At 34.4% G+C, this 18,231-nt stretch overlaps 1 protein-coding gene across 1 annotated transcript; it reads left to right on the top strand.

The window, feature by feature from the left end:
• The first annotated feature begins 15,159 nt into the window (after positions 1 to 15,159).
• LOC137620979 (zinc finger MYM-type protein 5-like) lies at positions 15,160 to 15,966 on the top strand. Its single transcript, XM_068351421.1, has 2 exons — positions 15,160 to 15,565; positions 15,668 to 15,966. Exons 1-2 carry the CDS (start codon positions 15,160 to 15,162, stop codon positions 15,964 to 15,966), a joined length of 705 nt encoding a protein of 234 aa, XP_068207522.1.
• The last annotated feature ends 2,265 nt before the right edge of the window (positions 15,967 to 18,231 follow it).

The following is an 18,231-nucleotide window of genomic DNA, read 5'->3' as shown; positions in this document are numbered from 1 at the left end:
CATGAAGCCCGTATGTTTTTTGTCCATTTAACGCCTGACGAGGAAAAGACAACTCTGACAGCATTTCAAAATCTTTACTTATGCTTTTCATCTCATTTGTTATCTCTTTTGGTACTTTTTGATCCCATTCTACTTCTAATTTCCATACTTTTCTCATTAATACCCTCCCTCTTCTACTTACTGGCAAGGTAAAATTCAGTGGATCAAAAACTTTAGAGATCTAAGACAAAACTTTTCTTTTAGTGTCAGCAGCAGCTTCCTCACTACAAGGTGTCAGACTTAAAGTATCACTATTTACATTATACCTATAACCTAAAACTTTCTCTTCAATACAATTATGTTCAACTAGCCTTCCTTCAGCCTCCATGATTTTCCATAATTCAAGTGAATTAAAATTCCATGACCTCAAAGTAAATCCTCCTTCTTGCATTCTTGATGAACAAAGACTATATAATTCCTGTAATTCATCAATATTATGACCTGTGATTATTAAATTACCTACATGAAAATTATTTTCTAAAATTTCTCTACACTTATCCTCAGGATACATCTTTGCATGGTGCTTCATAACATAATTAAGAATGAAAGGGGAAAATGTATAACCAAAATCCATAGTCTTCTATCTATAATATACTAATTTACTTCCTCTTTTCCAGAAAAAACAAAACCTGTTCTTATTATATTCTTCTGAAAGCTTTATCATTAAAAATGCCTGTTTGATATCACTTAGCATAACATACTCATTTGTTCTAAAATAAAATAATAATTTCAAAATAGAACTCATTAAATCTATTCCTGTGCATGCAGCTTCATTTAGTGAAGGCAACTCTTTATTAGTCTTTAAGGAACAATTGAAAACAGGTCTTACTATAGTTGTTACTTGTTCATCGGTTGTTATTACGGGCCTATGCAATAAGCTTGTTTTCTAGATCAAGCCACATACCATGTGTATATAGTATGGAAAGTAATGGGCCAAGAACCCTACCCTGAGGAAAACCAGATATCACATTCCTATACTCAGTATGGTGCCCATCAACAACAACTTTTTTTTTATTTATTACTTAAAAATTCAATAATGATGTTAAGAAACGACTCACCCCCTCCCAACTGTTTGAGTTTGTAACCAAGGTCAAAGACAGCACTAAAATCAAGGCCAATCATAAGAACTTTCTGACCACAATGAATGGCTTTCTGTACAGCATTGGAGATTGTAAGAACGGTATCACATGCTCCAAGGCCATTACAAAAACTAAATTGCAAACTAGGGAACAGATGATTACCTTCAGCAACCCTATTAAGACGTTTTGCCAAGACATTAATAAACTCTATATAATATGGGAGTTGCTAAAAGCTCCTCTTCTTGCTGACTTGCGCAAAATAACAGATAACTTTGTAGCAAAGATATCTGCAGTCTTTATAAAAAACAAAGGAAAAATACAATTTGGGTCTACATCTTCATAAGCATCAAAGTACATCAACAGAGCTTTAATTTCACGAGATCGAAAAGCTAAACTAGTTAGTTTAGTCTCAGGAAAACCAGTTTGAGGAAGTTTGAGTTCCTCATTACTCTGCTTGCTGTCAAAAACATCTTCCAAAAGGGTTGCCTTTTCTTCTAAACAGTGAGTGACAGAACCATTTGATTTAATTAGAAGAGGAACTGTTGCATCTATATCAAAGAGTGCAGATTTAAGAGTAGTCCACCACTTATGCTCTTGGGTTGTACCAGAAAGGGTTTCTTTTATGGTTAAATTTTATTCTTTTTCAGTTGAAGCTCTAACTCTCTGAGCAAAAGATCTAAGCTGAGTGTAGTTATTCCACGTCATATCTGATCTGTTACCCTTCCAAAGATGATAGGCCTCCTCCTTCTCCAAATAGGCATGTCTTCAATCATCATTGATCCATGGTCTGTTCTTCACTCGGTACCTTAGTACACGAGAAGGGATATGCCTATCAATTACGTTGACTAGATTTTCATTCAAAAGGACTACAGGATGAACACTAGTATACAATTGGGACCAATTTAACCCCAAAAAAACATATAAAATCCCATTCCAGTCTGCTTGAGATTTCATATTGTAATGTTTGCCCTACATTATACTTACTTGATATCAGCTCACTCACCAGGAATAATAATGTTTATGATTAGTTGAGAATATTCCTATCCCAGCATCATCGCCGACTTGTCTTCTGAGTAGATGGGATATAATCTGAGATTTCTTATTAAAATACGTTTAATTTCTGCCAGGCTTACATCTCTGATCTTCTCTAACAACTTGTGAGTTTTGAGTGAGAATAAGTAAACAAAACTCGTACACAACAATAAAAAAATAACAAATGAGAATCACTCTATAAAAGACTGTATCCTACTGCAATACAAAAGTAAGAAGAATCACATCCTAACTTTAGGACAATTAATTAATGAATAAATCCTTCATAACATATACTATTACTCTTATTATGTATGTCTAAGCATGATTTATCAATGCAATATTGCGCAACATTACTCTTAATACTCGTAGCGCATATAGTATTACAGTTCAAAATACATAACAGTCTCCTCCCCTTAACTTGACATTGTACAAACCTTACAAATTCAATCTCTCGGGGGGCTTCCCTCTATTCATCCTATAGGGAAGTACTGTAACTTCATCCTGTACAGGAACAATAATAGATTCTGAATTTACATCTAATATTTGAGCATCTTCGTTGATATATGATTTAACTAATTATGAAAATGCTCCATCACTAACATTCACATGATCTATAGAATTTTTATTTAATGGCTATAATTGATAAATATGACATTTTACAATATTTCTACCAACTTGAACATCATAATGTAAATTTCCGATATCTTTTACAATTTCTACTGGTACTCACTTCTCTGGAGTATTGTATGATCTTACCATGTCATTGGAATAAGGGGAAAAATGTCTTTTGGCAGACTTTCTAATTGCTTATAACCTTTCACTTCTAAAACACTTTGCAAACTTGGATGCAACAAATCTAACTTACACCTAATCCTCCTTCCCATCAACAAATTTGATGGGGTCACACCTTTTGTACTGTGTAGTGTTGTTCTATAAGACAATAAAAACTTTCACACATAAGAAAAAAATATGTTATTTGTATATGCTTTTCTACACTTCATGTTATGCTTAAATGTTTGAACAAATCTTTCAGCCTCTCCATTCGTGAAAGGATGATACGTTGCTGAAAATGTATGTTGAATATCATTCACATTACAGAATTCTAGAAATTCTTGGAAGGTAAACTGTGGACCATCATCAGTTACAATTCTTTCTGGAATACCATGTGTAGGAAAATTTTCCATTAATTCTATTACAGTTGCATAAGATGTTGTTGTCTTCATTGGAATTAATTTTAGCCAATTACTATAAGCATCTACAAATATAAAAGACAAATACCCTAGAAAAGGACCTGCAAAATCTATGTGCACTCTTTGCCATGGATACCTGGGTAATTCCCATGGCTGCATTCTAGCAAATTGAGTGTTAATCTGTTGCGTAACACAATTCATAAAATTTCTTACAGATAATTCAATATGTCTATCTACACCTGGCCACCAGACAAACGTCCTTGCAACAGACTTTGATCACACAATACCTTGGTGATCAGCATGTATTTCAGACAAAACCCTATTCCTCAGGGAACTAGGAATAATTACTCTTGACTCTTTCATTATACAACCTTGTGCTATGCTCAATTCACTCCATATATGTTTATAGGGTCTACAATTTGCCTCATTTCCACATAAGTCGCTACCTGTCATGAAACTATCTAAAACCTTACTAAGTATTTGGTCTTTCTTGGTATTGTGTGCAATATCATTGGCTGCACTGGGTACATCATATACTGAAACTAGCAATATACTATCATAATACTCTTCTGGTGCTTTGTCTACTGGAAATCAAGATTAAGTATCTGCATTATCCATTTTGATGTAGCACGATATTCTATATCATAATAATATGCGGCTAACGGAATTACCCAGTGCTGTAGTCTTGCAGTCACTAATGTAGGTAAACTTGCTTTTGGACCCAATATTGCTAATAAAGGCTTATGATCTGCAACAAGTTTGAATTTTTTCCTTCCATAAGGATACATATGAAATTTCTCAACTCCCTACACTAATACTAAAACTTCTTTTTCTATTAGAGAGTAATTCCTTTCTGCTTTGTTCAATACTCTAGAAGCGAAGGCAATTGTCTTCTCGGTACCATCTGTCATTAGAGATAATACTGTATCTGAACCTTCTGTATATTCGATGCATCGCATACTAAATTAATTGGTAAATCCATTTGATAATGTACTAGAAATGTAGGTGATGTTATTTCCTGCTTGATTCTTTCAAAAGATTCCTGACAATCTTTGGTCCAATTCCACACTACACCCTTATTCAGTAAGTTATACCATGGATGTGCGATTGTCGATAAATTCTGAATTCCATAAAAATGTTACTAAACCTAAAAATGATTATAATTCGTTAACATTTTCTAGTACCTTCGTTGATATCAATTCTTTAATTTTCTCCTTAGTCTTGTGAATACCTTTATCATTGATTACAAAACCTAAGTATCCACCGAATCAACATCTAAAATACATTTGTTCTTATTTACTCTAATATTATGTTCTTCAACTTCTTCAGAATTGCTCATTATCTGCTTGATTCTTTCAAAAGATTCCTGACAATCTTTGGTCCAATTCCACACTACACCCTTATTCAGTAAGTTATACCATGGATGTGCGATTGTTGATAAATTCTGAATTCCATAAAAAAGTTACTAAACCTAAAAATGATTATAATTCGTTAACATTTTCTAGTACCTTCGTTGATATCAATTCTTTAATTTTCTCCTTATTCTTGTAAATATTTTTACCGTTGATTACAAAACCTAAGTATCCCACCGAATCAACATCTAAAATACATTTGTTCTTATTTACTCTAATATTATGTTCCTTCAACTTCAAAATTGCTTGTAATCTTTCTCTATGTTCTCTTTTATCTTTACCAGAGACTAAAATATCATCTATGAAAATGAATACTCCCTGCATTCCTGAAAAAAATCTTATCCATAGTTTTATTGCCATATAGCTGGAGTGTTTGCTACTCCATAAGGCAATCTCTGTAGCCTATACAAACCTAAGGATGTATTTACTGTACATAGTTTTTGTGTATTTTCCTCCATGGGAAGCTGTTGAAATGCTTGTCCCAGATCTAACTTAGAAAATACAGCACATTCTGACATAGCTTCAAATATATCTCTTGGATTTAGTAATGGCTGTTGAGCTACCTGAAGCTGTGGATTCAATGCTACCTTGTTTTTTGGGCTCAAGCCATGTCGTCCTGAGGGAAGGTTCCTATAAGTAGCTTTCTAAGGGATATTTGCTACAGTGATATTCCCAGAGAATTTACCTTTAGGTTTCCAGAATTCTAACTCCTGGTGCGAATATCCTTAAAATATCTCTTAAGGATATCGCATAAATCAGGGGATGAATATCTTGGTACTACACATAGCAATCTTCACCCTGAATAGCGTTTTCGCTTCGAGGGGGAAAGTGGCAAAAGTTGAAGGGGAGCCGTTATCAAGGTACCCTTCCTCCCGAACTACTATTGAGTGTCTAAATGGCACTGTATCCAAGATGGCGCCTAATTCCTACTGTTGTAGCGGTTTTGCACGGTGGTTTTCCCTGTTGCTCTATCGTTTACGCTCGTTTCTTAAGGATTTTTCATGCAATCACCAGCCTCTTCTGCCTCTGGAAAATTGAGTATTTGATCTCTACAATGTATAATTTTTAGCTCCTGCCTCACAGTGAAATTAGAGTAATTTTAAGAGTCGGGGTTTGGCCTTCACCGGAGGCGCCATGGGCGCTGTCGTTCATAATGCATGTGTTTTTTAGTTAGCTGAATGATTTTGAGACCCTATCTGATCAAGACATATTATTGAAAAAAATTACAACAGATATTTGATATATAAACTGTAAAAGGACTTATGTAAGCCTGTTCAACATAAAAAACATTTGCTGCGAGTTTGAACTTTTTAAGTTCTACTGATTCAACTACCCGAATAGGAAGATCATTCCACAACTTGGCCACAGCTAGAATAAAAACTTTAGAGTACTTATGATGGAGAACACCTAGCTATTAGAATTAACTTTATACCTTGTATTACGAACACGACGGAACTGTCTGGGAAGATCTGAATATAATGGATTATAAAACATTTCATGCAACAGGCATAATGAACCAATTGAACGACAGTGCCAGATATTAATATCTAGATCAGGAATAAGAGATTTAATAGACCGTAAGTTCCTATCTAACAAATTAAGATGAGGATCAGCAGCTGAACACCAGACAGGAGAACAATACTCGGAAAAAGGTAAAATGAAAGAATTAAAACTCTTCTTCCGAATATATTGATCTCCAAAAATCCTGAAAGACTTTCTCATTAGGCCATTTTTTTGCGCAATTGAAGAAGACACAGACATAAGTTGTTTCTCAAAAGTAAATTGCTGTCGAGAATCATCCTGAAATCTTAAAAGAGTCAAACAAAGTTAAAGAAACATTATCAATGCTGAGATACAGGTGTTGAGGAGCCACGATCCTTGACTTACAATCATACTTTGAGTTTTTTAGGATTCAACTTCATACCACATAATTTGCACTATGCACTAATTTTAGCTAGATCTCCTTTAAGGGATACAGCAACCCCAGATCTACATTCAGGAGATGGAATTGATGCAAAGAGAGTAGCATCATCTGCATATGCAATAAGCTTGTTTTCTAGATCAAACCACATATCATGTGTATATAATATGAAAAGTAATGGGCCAAGAACACTACCCTGAGGAAAACCAAATATCACATTCCTATACTCAGTAATGTGCGGATCAACAAAACTTTTTTTTGATCTATTACTTAAAAATTCAATAATGATGTTAAGAAACGACTCACCCCCTCCCAACTGTTTGAGTTTGTAACCAAGGTCAAAGGCAGCACTAAAATCAAGGCCAATCATACGAACTTCCTGACCACAATGAAGGGCTTTCTGTACAGCATTGGAGATTGTAAGAACGGTATCACATGCTCCAAGGCCTTTACTTCTATCATCTTACTGTTAGCTGTCTCTGGTTCATCTTGCATATCGGTGCTGTCATTAGGTTCTATCTGTGCTATCTCTGCTTCTGTCTCCGCAACATATATATATATATATATATATATATATATATATATATATATATATATATATTTATATATATATATATATATATATATATATATATATATATATACATATATATATATATATATATATATATATATATATATATATATATATATATATATATATATATATATATATATATATATATATATATATATATATATATATATATATATATATATATATATATATATATATATATATATATTTATATATATATATATATATATATATATATATATATATATATATATATATATATATATTTATATATATATATATATATATATATATATATATATATATATATATATATATATATATATATATATATATGTATTATTTTTATATATAGTGCTTATATATTTTATTAGATGCCCATAGATTCCTTATTTTAACATTTAGAAATACACTTAATCAAGCCACTATGACTCGGCTTAATGTTATTGAGAGAGCAGCTCTCATTGCCGATAGGCCAAACGAGTATCAAGATATTTTAGGTAATTCCACTTGGGTTACTAGAGATAACATCTCCGTGAAAGATTTCTCACGATTAATGTATTTAACTTGCATGACAGTTATGTTGCCTGAAGCTTTAGTGCGGTGTTTTGATAATAAGTTAACGCCAGCAAGTACAGAATTTGACGTATATAAACAGATAAAGAAACACATGTCTAAGTGTACTGATCTTGATCCCTTGTTTACACAGGTTTTTGCAAAAAATGAAACAAAGCCACCACAAGTAAACGTAGTTAGTAATAGTCAAGTCGCGGGAATGACGTATTATAATTGCAAACGTCAAGGTCACTTGATTGCAGACTGCAGAACGACAATCTGTTCGTTACATAATAGTTCTACTCATTCATATAGTCAGTGCTACTCGCGTAAGACATAACAGAACCCTAGAAATACACAGTCAAATCCACAGTCAATTCCACAGTCAGTTCCATATGGAAATAAAAAGAAAAATCCTCAGTTCAATAAGAAGAAACAGCCAAACGTCAATGTAGTTTAGAAACAAACAAACAGTTCTTTGAATAACTCTGATCCTGGGCCGTCTACCCAGAACTCGCAAGGTCAGACTAATTTTCAGAATGTGCAGAGCAAAGCAAATATCACATAATTAACTCCAGTGGGGAAGAGAGTGATGTTGGGTCATTTAAATCAACATCAGTAGTGTTAAATAATCCATTTAATGTTTTATTAGATCATTGTGAGGCAATAGATTTTCCTACGAAACACTCGACCGAATCAAATAAATTAGTGCATGCTCCCGTAGATTTGCAACAAATTCACACAATAATAAGTCAAAATGAGTTACGACCAACATTATATGCTGTAAATTTAGAACACCGATCCTTTACATTATTTTTTGACTCTGGTAGTCCACATAATATCATTGATTTGAGGACACATCATTTGTTGTTTTCGAACTTCCCTATAGAGAAGTCCGGAGTAAGGCTCTCGGGTATAGGAAATAGTGAATTAAATGTAATAGGCGTGACTCATGTTCAGTTCAAGGTCGGTAAGCGCACGTTTGCCGATACCTTTGTTGTTGTACAAAACATTGATATATATCCAGCTGTAATTATAGGATATCCGTCTATGGGTAATCAAAACATTATCTTAGCCCCTGCCAAGCACAGCGTGTATATCAAAGGAAAATTCTATAAGTCTTCTAATACCTTAAAATCAGTTCTGGATAAAAAGGAGACGACAAATAAAACAGTGACGTACGTTGAAGAACCAATAACTTGTCTCACTAATAAAGAAATAATATACGCGACCCAACAGAATTCTCGTTCACCCGTAATATCATCTTGCATGCAATCTATCAAGCCGAACGTACCTTCGAATTTAATAGTGCAAATAAAGAAAACGTTACCGGGATCTGAAATATTAATCCTTTTCGACACTTTGAAAACTAACGGATTGTCCGTCACACAAGCTATTTATACAGTAGGCTCACATCAACAATGTAATATTGAAGTCAGTAATCATTTAAATACCACTTTAGTAATTCACAAAAATCAACATATCTTGGATGTAGAAGTTTATAAACATCGTATTCTTACCGTTGCTGAAATCAATCACGCTCAATCAGTTGCGGATGAATCCCTTTTGCAATCTATTAAAAATAAAATTAGTAAAGACATTCAAGAAGAAGAAATTCAGCAGAAATTTTTTGGACTTTTAACTGAATATCATGATGTTTTTTCCACTACGGATGGATCCTTAGTAAAGACAGATGTCATAGAACATCAAATAAGGTTAAAGGACAAGCAGGAAATTATCTATGTATCCTCGTACAGACTCCTTATGAAATTCCAGAATGAGATAAATGATGAAGTAGGTAAAATGCTAGAAGAAGGAGTCATTAGGAAATTGAACAGCCCTTATAATTTCCCATTAATAGTTGTACCGAAAAAAGATCGAACATGGCGTATCTGCGTAGATTTCCGTCGCTTGAATGAGGAAACGATCCCTGATCGATTCCCAGTGCCATGTACTGACAATATTTTATCTTTGTTAGGTCAGAATAAATATTTTACTCGTTTGGACTTACTTAATGGCTTTCACCAGATATCATTAGAAGAAAATAGTATCCCATACACAGCCTTCAGCACAGCCAGGGGACATTATGAAATTTTACGTATGCCCTTTGATTTACGTTGTGCTCCCATAACATTTACAAGAATGATTAACATAGTGCTTGGAGACCTGCTAGGGGATATATTGCATGCCTATATGGATGACCTTGTAATCTTTTCCAATACCTTAGAAGAACATCTACGTAAAGTAGAACTAGTACTACAGAGACTAAGACAACATAACTTAAGGGTAAAGATTAGTAAGTGTGAATTTTTCAAAACAGAATTGGTATATTTGGGTTTTACGGTGTCTAGCCAAGGTCTTAAAGTAGTCCATGATAAGGTGTCAGCTATCTGTAACTTTCCGATACCTACTAATGTCAAGGGAATAGAGCAATTTCTGGGGTGTAGTGGATATTACAGGCGTTTTATACGCAATCATTCAATAATAGCCGCCTCCCTAACTGATCTTACGAAGAAGGGCGTAGATTTCATATGGTCTGAGCAGCATCAACAGGCGTTTAATACCTTGAAAGATGAACTGTGTAGTTCTCCTATCTTAAAATTTCCTTACTTCGGTAAGGAATTCTTCATTGCAACAGACGCCTCAGACTTAGGAGTAGGTGGGGTATTGCTTCAGCAATATGAAAAACAATTTTTCCCGATAGCTTTTTATTCTCGAAAACTGAGAACTTCCGAAAGTAGGTATGCAGTAATAGACAAGGAAGGGCTAGCTATTGTTAATTCACTAGTGCATTTTAAGTTCATAATATACGGTTATCCAGTTAAGGTTCTTATTGATCATAAACCACTAACCGACTTCTTTAAAGGCTTCAGTCACAGCCCCAAACAAACTCGGTGGCATTTGATCATTCAAGACTTTGGCGCGAGAATCGGGTATTTACCTGGGAAAGCAAATATCATTGCTGATGCATTATCACGCAACCCTGTGTCATCTTGTACGGAGCCTTTAGCTGAATTAACAGATATATCAACATCCATGCCTATTGTTAAAACTATATCTGAAAAAGAAGATCTGGGCTGGAGTGCTGAATTATTAGAGACTGAGCAAAGAAAAGATCAGAAATTAGAAAAAATTATAAATGCTTTGGAAGGAAATCGTAAGGAAAGGGAATATATAAAGTATACACAGCAGAATTATATAATCAAAGACAATATTCTGTGTAGATCCGTGACAAGGAAAACCCGCAATACACCACATGTGACTAACGACCAGGTAGTGGTACTAATCTCACTTATATCCACTGTCCTAAATTGGTTGCATGCAAACCCATTGCATGGACACCCGGGGTTCTCCATAATGTCACAGAAAGCCAAATCATTGTTTTATTGGCATACGATGCTTACAGATATAAAAAAACACATAGCTAATTGTCGCACTTGTCAGGAAAACAAAGGCACACGAAAACACCTGTCACCCTAGGGGCTTATCCTGTGCCCAATCAACCCTTTGAAAGGATACATTTAGATTTATTAACAGGACTTTACGAGTCAGACAGAGGAAATAAGCACCTCTTAGTAATTGTAGATGCTTTGACTCGATATACGGAACTAATAGCGCTTAAAACTAAAACTGCGATTGAATGCGCTAGGAAGTTTTACGAGTGTTACATTTGTAAACATGGAATTCCACACATGATAATCTCAGACTCGGGTAGAGAATTTAATAATCACTTTCTTACCTCAATGTGTGAATTCCTTAGCATAAAGAAAATCAATACCATGATCTATCACCCAGAGTCGAATGGGCTAGTGGAAAGAGCGAATAGGAAGGTTTTAAACATATTAAGATTAACACTAGGGGGATCAGACTCCAACTGGGATATTGCAATACCTGCGGTACTATATCAATTAAAATGTTGCCGCACGAGGCATTGTATGGTACCCCAGTTAGAACGCCTTTCCATCTATTAACGCCTACAACTAATTTATCAAATCCTTTAAAAGAATGTATAAATGCAATCAAAAGTTGTTTTGATATCCTTCGAAAGAATTTAGAAGAATCACAAATCATAATGAAAAGGAATCATGATAAAATAGCGAAGCCAACTAAAACATATACCGTGGGTGATAATGTATACATACAGGTAAATGTACGTAAAGGACTCAATTATAAACTAACACCTAAGTTTGAAGGCCCATTTAGCATTTTGGAAACATTAACGGCCAATAGATTTAGAGTTCAAAACGTATCCCAGCCCACTGATGAAAGAATTGTACCATTGGCTCACATAAGAAATTAAAATAAGAGAGAAGGAAGTGGGGAAATTTTTTTTTATTCTTTATCTCTGAAATTTATATTTTAACATTTTTTTTTTCTTCTTAATACAGGAGTAATTACATACATTTTTCTCATTACAGGTTTCCAAGATGAAGTTTTTATTGTTAGGAGTGATATTGTTCGCTCAGACATTTTTCTCGTGTGGGAAGAGCTCTAAAACTAAAAGTAAAGATTTTAAATATGGCACTATAGTAGAGAGACAAGAAGACGTTTTTATTACATCAAGTAACGTAGTTGTTGAAGTACGCATGCAAGCAATCTTTCTCCCAGAGAATGACGTCACTAGCTTAAAGAGCGCCATTTTAAGGTTTGCTGTTTCATTAAATGAAATGCATAGAAGACACTCCTTTTAATACAGAGAGTTCGCTTGCATCGACACTAAAAGTTGCAGAGATGCTGTCCGACGACTTGCAAAATAAGATTTACGAGGCAGAATCTTTGGCTCGTGACCTTTTGATGTGGACAGTAAGACACGATAACCTTGAAAAACGTAACCCGTTTATTTTTGCTGCACTAAACATCTTTGGTTCTATTGCAAGTTTAGGCTTAGGGATTTCCAATCGTCTTAAGATTAGTAATTAAAATAAGAAAATTGAGTTTTTGACTCATGAAAATTAATTGATTTTATCAGAACTAAGGAATCAGTTAGCTTCAATCAATCAAATTATGAGTTTGGTGAACAAACATTCTAGTAATATCAGTCAGATTACGGAAGTACAAGATTTGTTGGCAACGTTAACGTATTATGATTCAAAAATAGATCATATCCATAATAGAATTGCACATTTCATTGAGATATCAAAAGACTATGTGGAAGCTATCACGTTAGCAACTAAAGGTGTACTGTCACCCCATTTGTTGCCAATAAGAGACTTAACGTTAATTGTGGAGAACGGACGGGAGAAATTAGGTTATATTCCTTTTTTAGACGCACGTAGGTTAGAATTTTATTACAGCCTAATTACAGTAAGCGTTGAAAATCACAGGATTATGATTACAATTCCCTTTGATTCTTCCGATGCCTGGCAATCTTACAGGATATCACCATATCCGACTTTCATGACGAATCACTCAAATCCAGTAATATCCAGTTTGACAGGACATGTATTGATTTCCCCAGACAAAGAAACATATACGGTCATTAAAGACTTAAATCAATTAACTCATTGTTCAGACGCAATGAATAAAAAAAATATGTACAGCTGACTCCTTTGATTTCCATAAAAACTCAATGGATTCATGCAAGTTAGGTATAGTGCTAGACGGTGCTCTCTCCCATACACATGAAAAATGTCTGAAAAAGCTTTATCCCTTTGACGATAATAAGTTCAATTGCAGACTGAACAACGGCTCGTGGATACGATACGACAAGGCCGGCTTCAATGTATCATGCCCGGACGGATCCACGTCCTATTCCAAAATCTTCGTTGCAGCAGATGCTTGTATCGGTACGTCCCCGAATTACATGGTCTGAGGAATCAAGACTATCATCAGAGAACGGGCCTACTTCGCGAACTTTACATGGTAGACTACAATTCCATCTTTACCTATCCCATACAATGCACGAGTGGCTAAGCGGTTGATGAAATTAACCGAGATGGACCACCCGACACCGACTTATGCAGACCTTCATTTCTACGTGTTACTAGCAACAATCACGTTACGGTGATGGTATTTATCGCCGTTAACATCTTTGTTTGGCGTAGGTTAAGAACAAACAAGTTGGAGATCAAACAGAACGTTTTGCCATCAGACAAAATTCCTATTTTATTTCAATTTAAAGCTGTTTGAAACTGGCCCCTTCATTCGCTCAAAGGAGTACAATTGTCTTGGAAAAGTGTTATGCACGAAAAGCAGTTAGTACGCTAGTAATATGTAGTTGAAGAGACTCTTGAACATTTGCATTTTAGAAAACATTTTAAAAACTTTTTAAAAACATTTAAAATATAAATCATTTTTTGGGCATCTAATAAAATATATAAGCACTATATATAAGAATAAAATATATATATTTAGTGTAAACACAACATTAATACCGGAAGATACTTACATCCATTTGAGGGACAACTCTTTCTCACGGCTTGGTTGTGTTTACTCTTCATGAAAAATGTTACATTGCAATTGAATAGCAGTGTTTTGAGTTTCGCATCCTGCTTATGACTGACTCTGGCATTTCTCACACTCGCTCCTAACTTCCATATTGACCTCTTAGGTCATAGATTTAAATATGTAATTTTACATATATATATATATATATATATATATATATATATATATATATATATATATATATATATATATATATATATATATATATATATATATATATATATATATATATATATAAAATATGTGTTATTGCTTAGTCAGAGTGACTCAATTTTTAGCTTGTATTAACATTTTTATTTCAGCATGTCTTAGCACCCATCTGGAGCTCAGTATCGCAAGCATAAAGCTGAACGAGAAAGAGAAGAATCCAAACGACAAGGATCATTTCTCAAGTATCTGCTGCGGGAGACTGATGAACTGCATCATGAATCTCATGATGCAACCAAAAGTGATGCGAAATCAGAGAAAAAGACAGACAAGGAAGTAGAGATGAAATGTAAAGAGAGCATCAGTAGGTCTGCGAGAGAAAAAACAGAGACAGCAGTGTGGGTAGATAATGTATACATCGTGTCTACACACCAGATTGCGGGGACAGAAGCAGAGATAGCACAGATAGAACCTAATGACAGCACCGATACGCAAGATGAACTAGAGACAGCTATCAGTAAGATGATAGAAGCTGGAAACAGCACTAGTACACAAGAAAAATCAGACTGAAGTAAACGATCAGGAAACTGCAGACAAAGATAAGTCTGAAAATGAAGGCACAGTGACCAAGGATGAAGAAAGTAACACACCAATGAAGCACTCTGGTAGGCCTACACTGACTGATATAGACTAAAGTGATCCAGCAACATGGACTAGCCATGATGATCAGTTGAGGCAGCAACTAGTGCAACATGGACCCATGCAGATATTGGATATCAGGTTTCCAAGAGATGAAAACCAGAGAAAGTTTTCGAGCTTCCATTATCAAGGACCTTTACCCAATGGAGAAGTTATGCACCGAAAGTGGCTACAATATTCAGTGTCAACTGATTCTGTATTGTGTTTCTGTTGCAAGCTGTTTGGCACGAAACGCATTTCTTCACTTTCTAGTATTGGATTACGAGACTGGAAAAACTTGTCATCATTACTGTCATCACATGAAAAATTAACTGATCATTTGGACAATGTGGGCAAGTGGAAAGAGCTTGAGCAGCGTTTGAAGAAACACAAAACAATAGATGATGAAACCCGGTGTGCAAGAGAAAAAGTTGAAAATTATTGGCAACAAATCTTGGAACGACTTATTGCCTTAGTAAGGGTACTTGGTGTGCAGAATCTCTCTTTTCGAGGAACAAATTAAAAATTGTACAGTGCAGGAAATGGAAATTTTTTAAAGTTTGTAAAACTAATGGCATTGTTTGATTCAGTTATGAGTGAACATCTGCAGAAGATAAGGAATGAAGAAACACATGTACATTATCTAGGAAAAAACATTCAGAATGAATTGATAGACATATTAGCAAATGCTATTAAGGAAGAAATTCTGAGAAATGCACGTGCTGCAAAATATTTTTCAATAATTTTGGATAGCACACCTGATGTGAGTCATTTGGAGCAAATGACAGTCATAATCAGGTTTGTTCAAGTTGATGAAGATAATGCTGTGATAGCTGTGAGAGAACATTTCTTGGGTTATGTGCCACTACAAGAAACCACCTCTGAGTGAAACACGATGGGGGAGTCGGATAGATGCACTAAAACCCATCCGTTACCAAATGGGTTACATATATGATGCTTTTACTGAAATGGCAACAGATTCTACTCTCCTTGGATCATCTGGAAATTCCACACGTGCAGAAGCTAAAGCTCTTGCAAATGGCATTGCAACATTCAAATTTTTGGTTTCATTGATCGTATGGTATGACATTCTTTTTGAAATAAACATTACCAGCAAGCAACTACAAGCAAAAGAAAATGATATTTCATCAGCATTAAAAAAATGGAATACACTAGAATGTTTCTAGAAGAGAGAAGAAGTGATACAGAGTTTGAAAAGGTACTAGTTGATGATACTGAATTGGCTAATGATTTGGAGATAGACCCAGTTTTTGTTGCAGATTCCGTTCGTCTTAGGAAAAAGAAAAGGCAGTTTGACTATGAAGAAGAGAAACCAGTGCAGAATGCAAAAGTGAACTTTAAAGTTAACTTCTATTTTGGTATACTCGATGTTGCCATCAATTCTGTACTGGAACGTTTTCAGCAACTGCAGCAGATGAAGTCTGTTTTTGGTTTCCTGTATGATGTGAAATCACTTAATGGGAAAACAAACACAACTTATGGAACATTGCACCAAGCTGGAAACAGCACTATGAGATGGAGAAAGCAAGGACATAGACGCCACTGATTTGTGTCAAGAACTTCAGGCAGTTGCACGCTGCCTTCAGCCTGACACTGTCACTCCCCTGGATGTTTTAAAGTTCATTTGTGAACAAGGGCTGGTTCACAGTGTACTTATCACATTCGTTGCCTTGCGCATTCAGATAACTTTGCCTGTTACTGTGGCGAGCAGTGAGAAGAGCTTCTCAGAATTAAAATTAATTAAGACGTATTTGCAGTTTACAATGACAGAAGAAAGACTTGTAGGTCTAGCTATGGTCTCTATTGAGAACGCGATCGCACAGAAAGTTGTTCTAAAGAATCTAGTGGCTGATTTTGCCAAGAAAAAGGCACGGAAAGCACATTTTTAGTTATCTGTAGTTGTAGCCAAGAATCTAGAAAGACTCAGTGCTCACTGAAATTGAATTTCTCATTTCTGCCATTGACAGATATTGATAAATTTCAGTATAAAGTTACAATTACATTATAATTGAAAGTTGTAATTGTAAACAGTTCCTAATAATATAAAATTTAAACAATTGTTTCTGAGTTATCTTCATGTTTACTTCAGAATTATTAATTATTCTCATTACTTTGGTTTCTAGTCTTTTTGTTAATAATTCAGTTCGTAGTTATGAAGAGAATATCTCATTCTCTTCAATAACTGAGATTAATATTATACGTTTTTTACGTACATAGCTTTCAGTTCCTTTCAGTACTTTGAATTCTAGTCTTTTTTTTTATAGTTTAGTTAGGAGATTTTAGTTACTCAAGATTTGTTCTATTAAATGGAAGGAAAATGAGTCAGATTTTCTTCACCACTTACAATTTCTTATCCCTGATTGAAATTTTAAAGAACTAATAACTCAAAACATTAATTTTCATATTTATATAATTGATTGTTAATTTTTTATATACTCAATCATAACTTCACTGTCAGATGCACATTTCCATTATTGAATATTTTTTTTTTTAATAGATTATAAGCAAAAATAATTGTTTTGCTCTATTTAATACCATTTTCAATATAAGGTTATGAATAAATTAATTGTCTAATATATCTTTATAGGCATCAAAATTGCCCTTGCAATGGTTACACATTCATAATTAATGATGGAATTGTTGTAGATTTTAACCTAGATTTGATATATATATATATATATATATATATATATATATATATATATATATATATATATATATATATATACAGTATATATATATATATATATATATATATATATATATATATATATATATATATATATATATATATGTGTGTGTGTGTGTGTGTGTGTATGCGTGTGTGTGTGTGTGTGTGCGTGTGTGTGCGCACACACACGCATAATGCATTTCAACTTAATATTTGGTAGGTGGATTTACAATTAAACTATCACGAAATATCACCCAATGGGGAGCTACTGGCTACTGCGCACCCCAGACCTCGTAGCTGGTGGGCCTGGGGACGCAAATTAAAATATTAGCCTAGGGCGCAAGAAACCCTAGAGCCGCCAATGGCTTTCAAGAAGTTTCAACCTGAAATATATATCCCAGGTAATACAAAATAATATAATGCCACCTGCTATAAAAATCTTGAATTCCCCCGATTTAATCA

This window comes from Palaemon carinicauda, chromosome 27 (genome assembly GCF_036898095.1).
Source record: "Palaemon carinicauda isolate YSFRI2023 chromosome 27, ASM3689809v2, whole genome shotgun sequence".
In the NCBI taxonomy this organism is placed as follows: Eukaryota; Metazoa; Arthropoda; class Malacostraca; order Decapoda; family Palaemonidae; genus Palaemon; species Palaemon carinicauda.
This window is presented reverse-complemented; position numbering and strand designations above follow the sequence as displayed.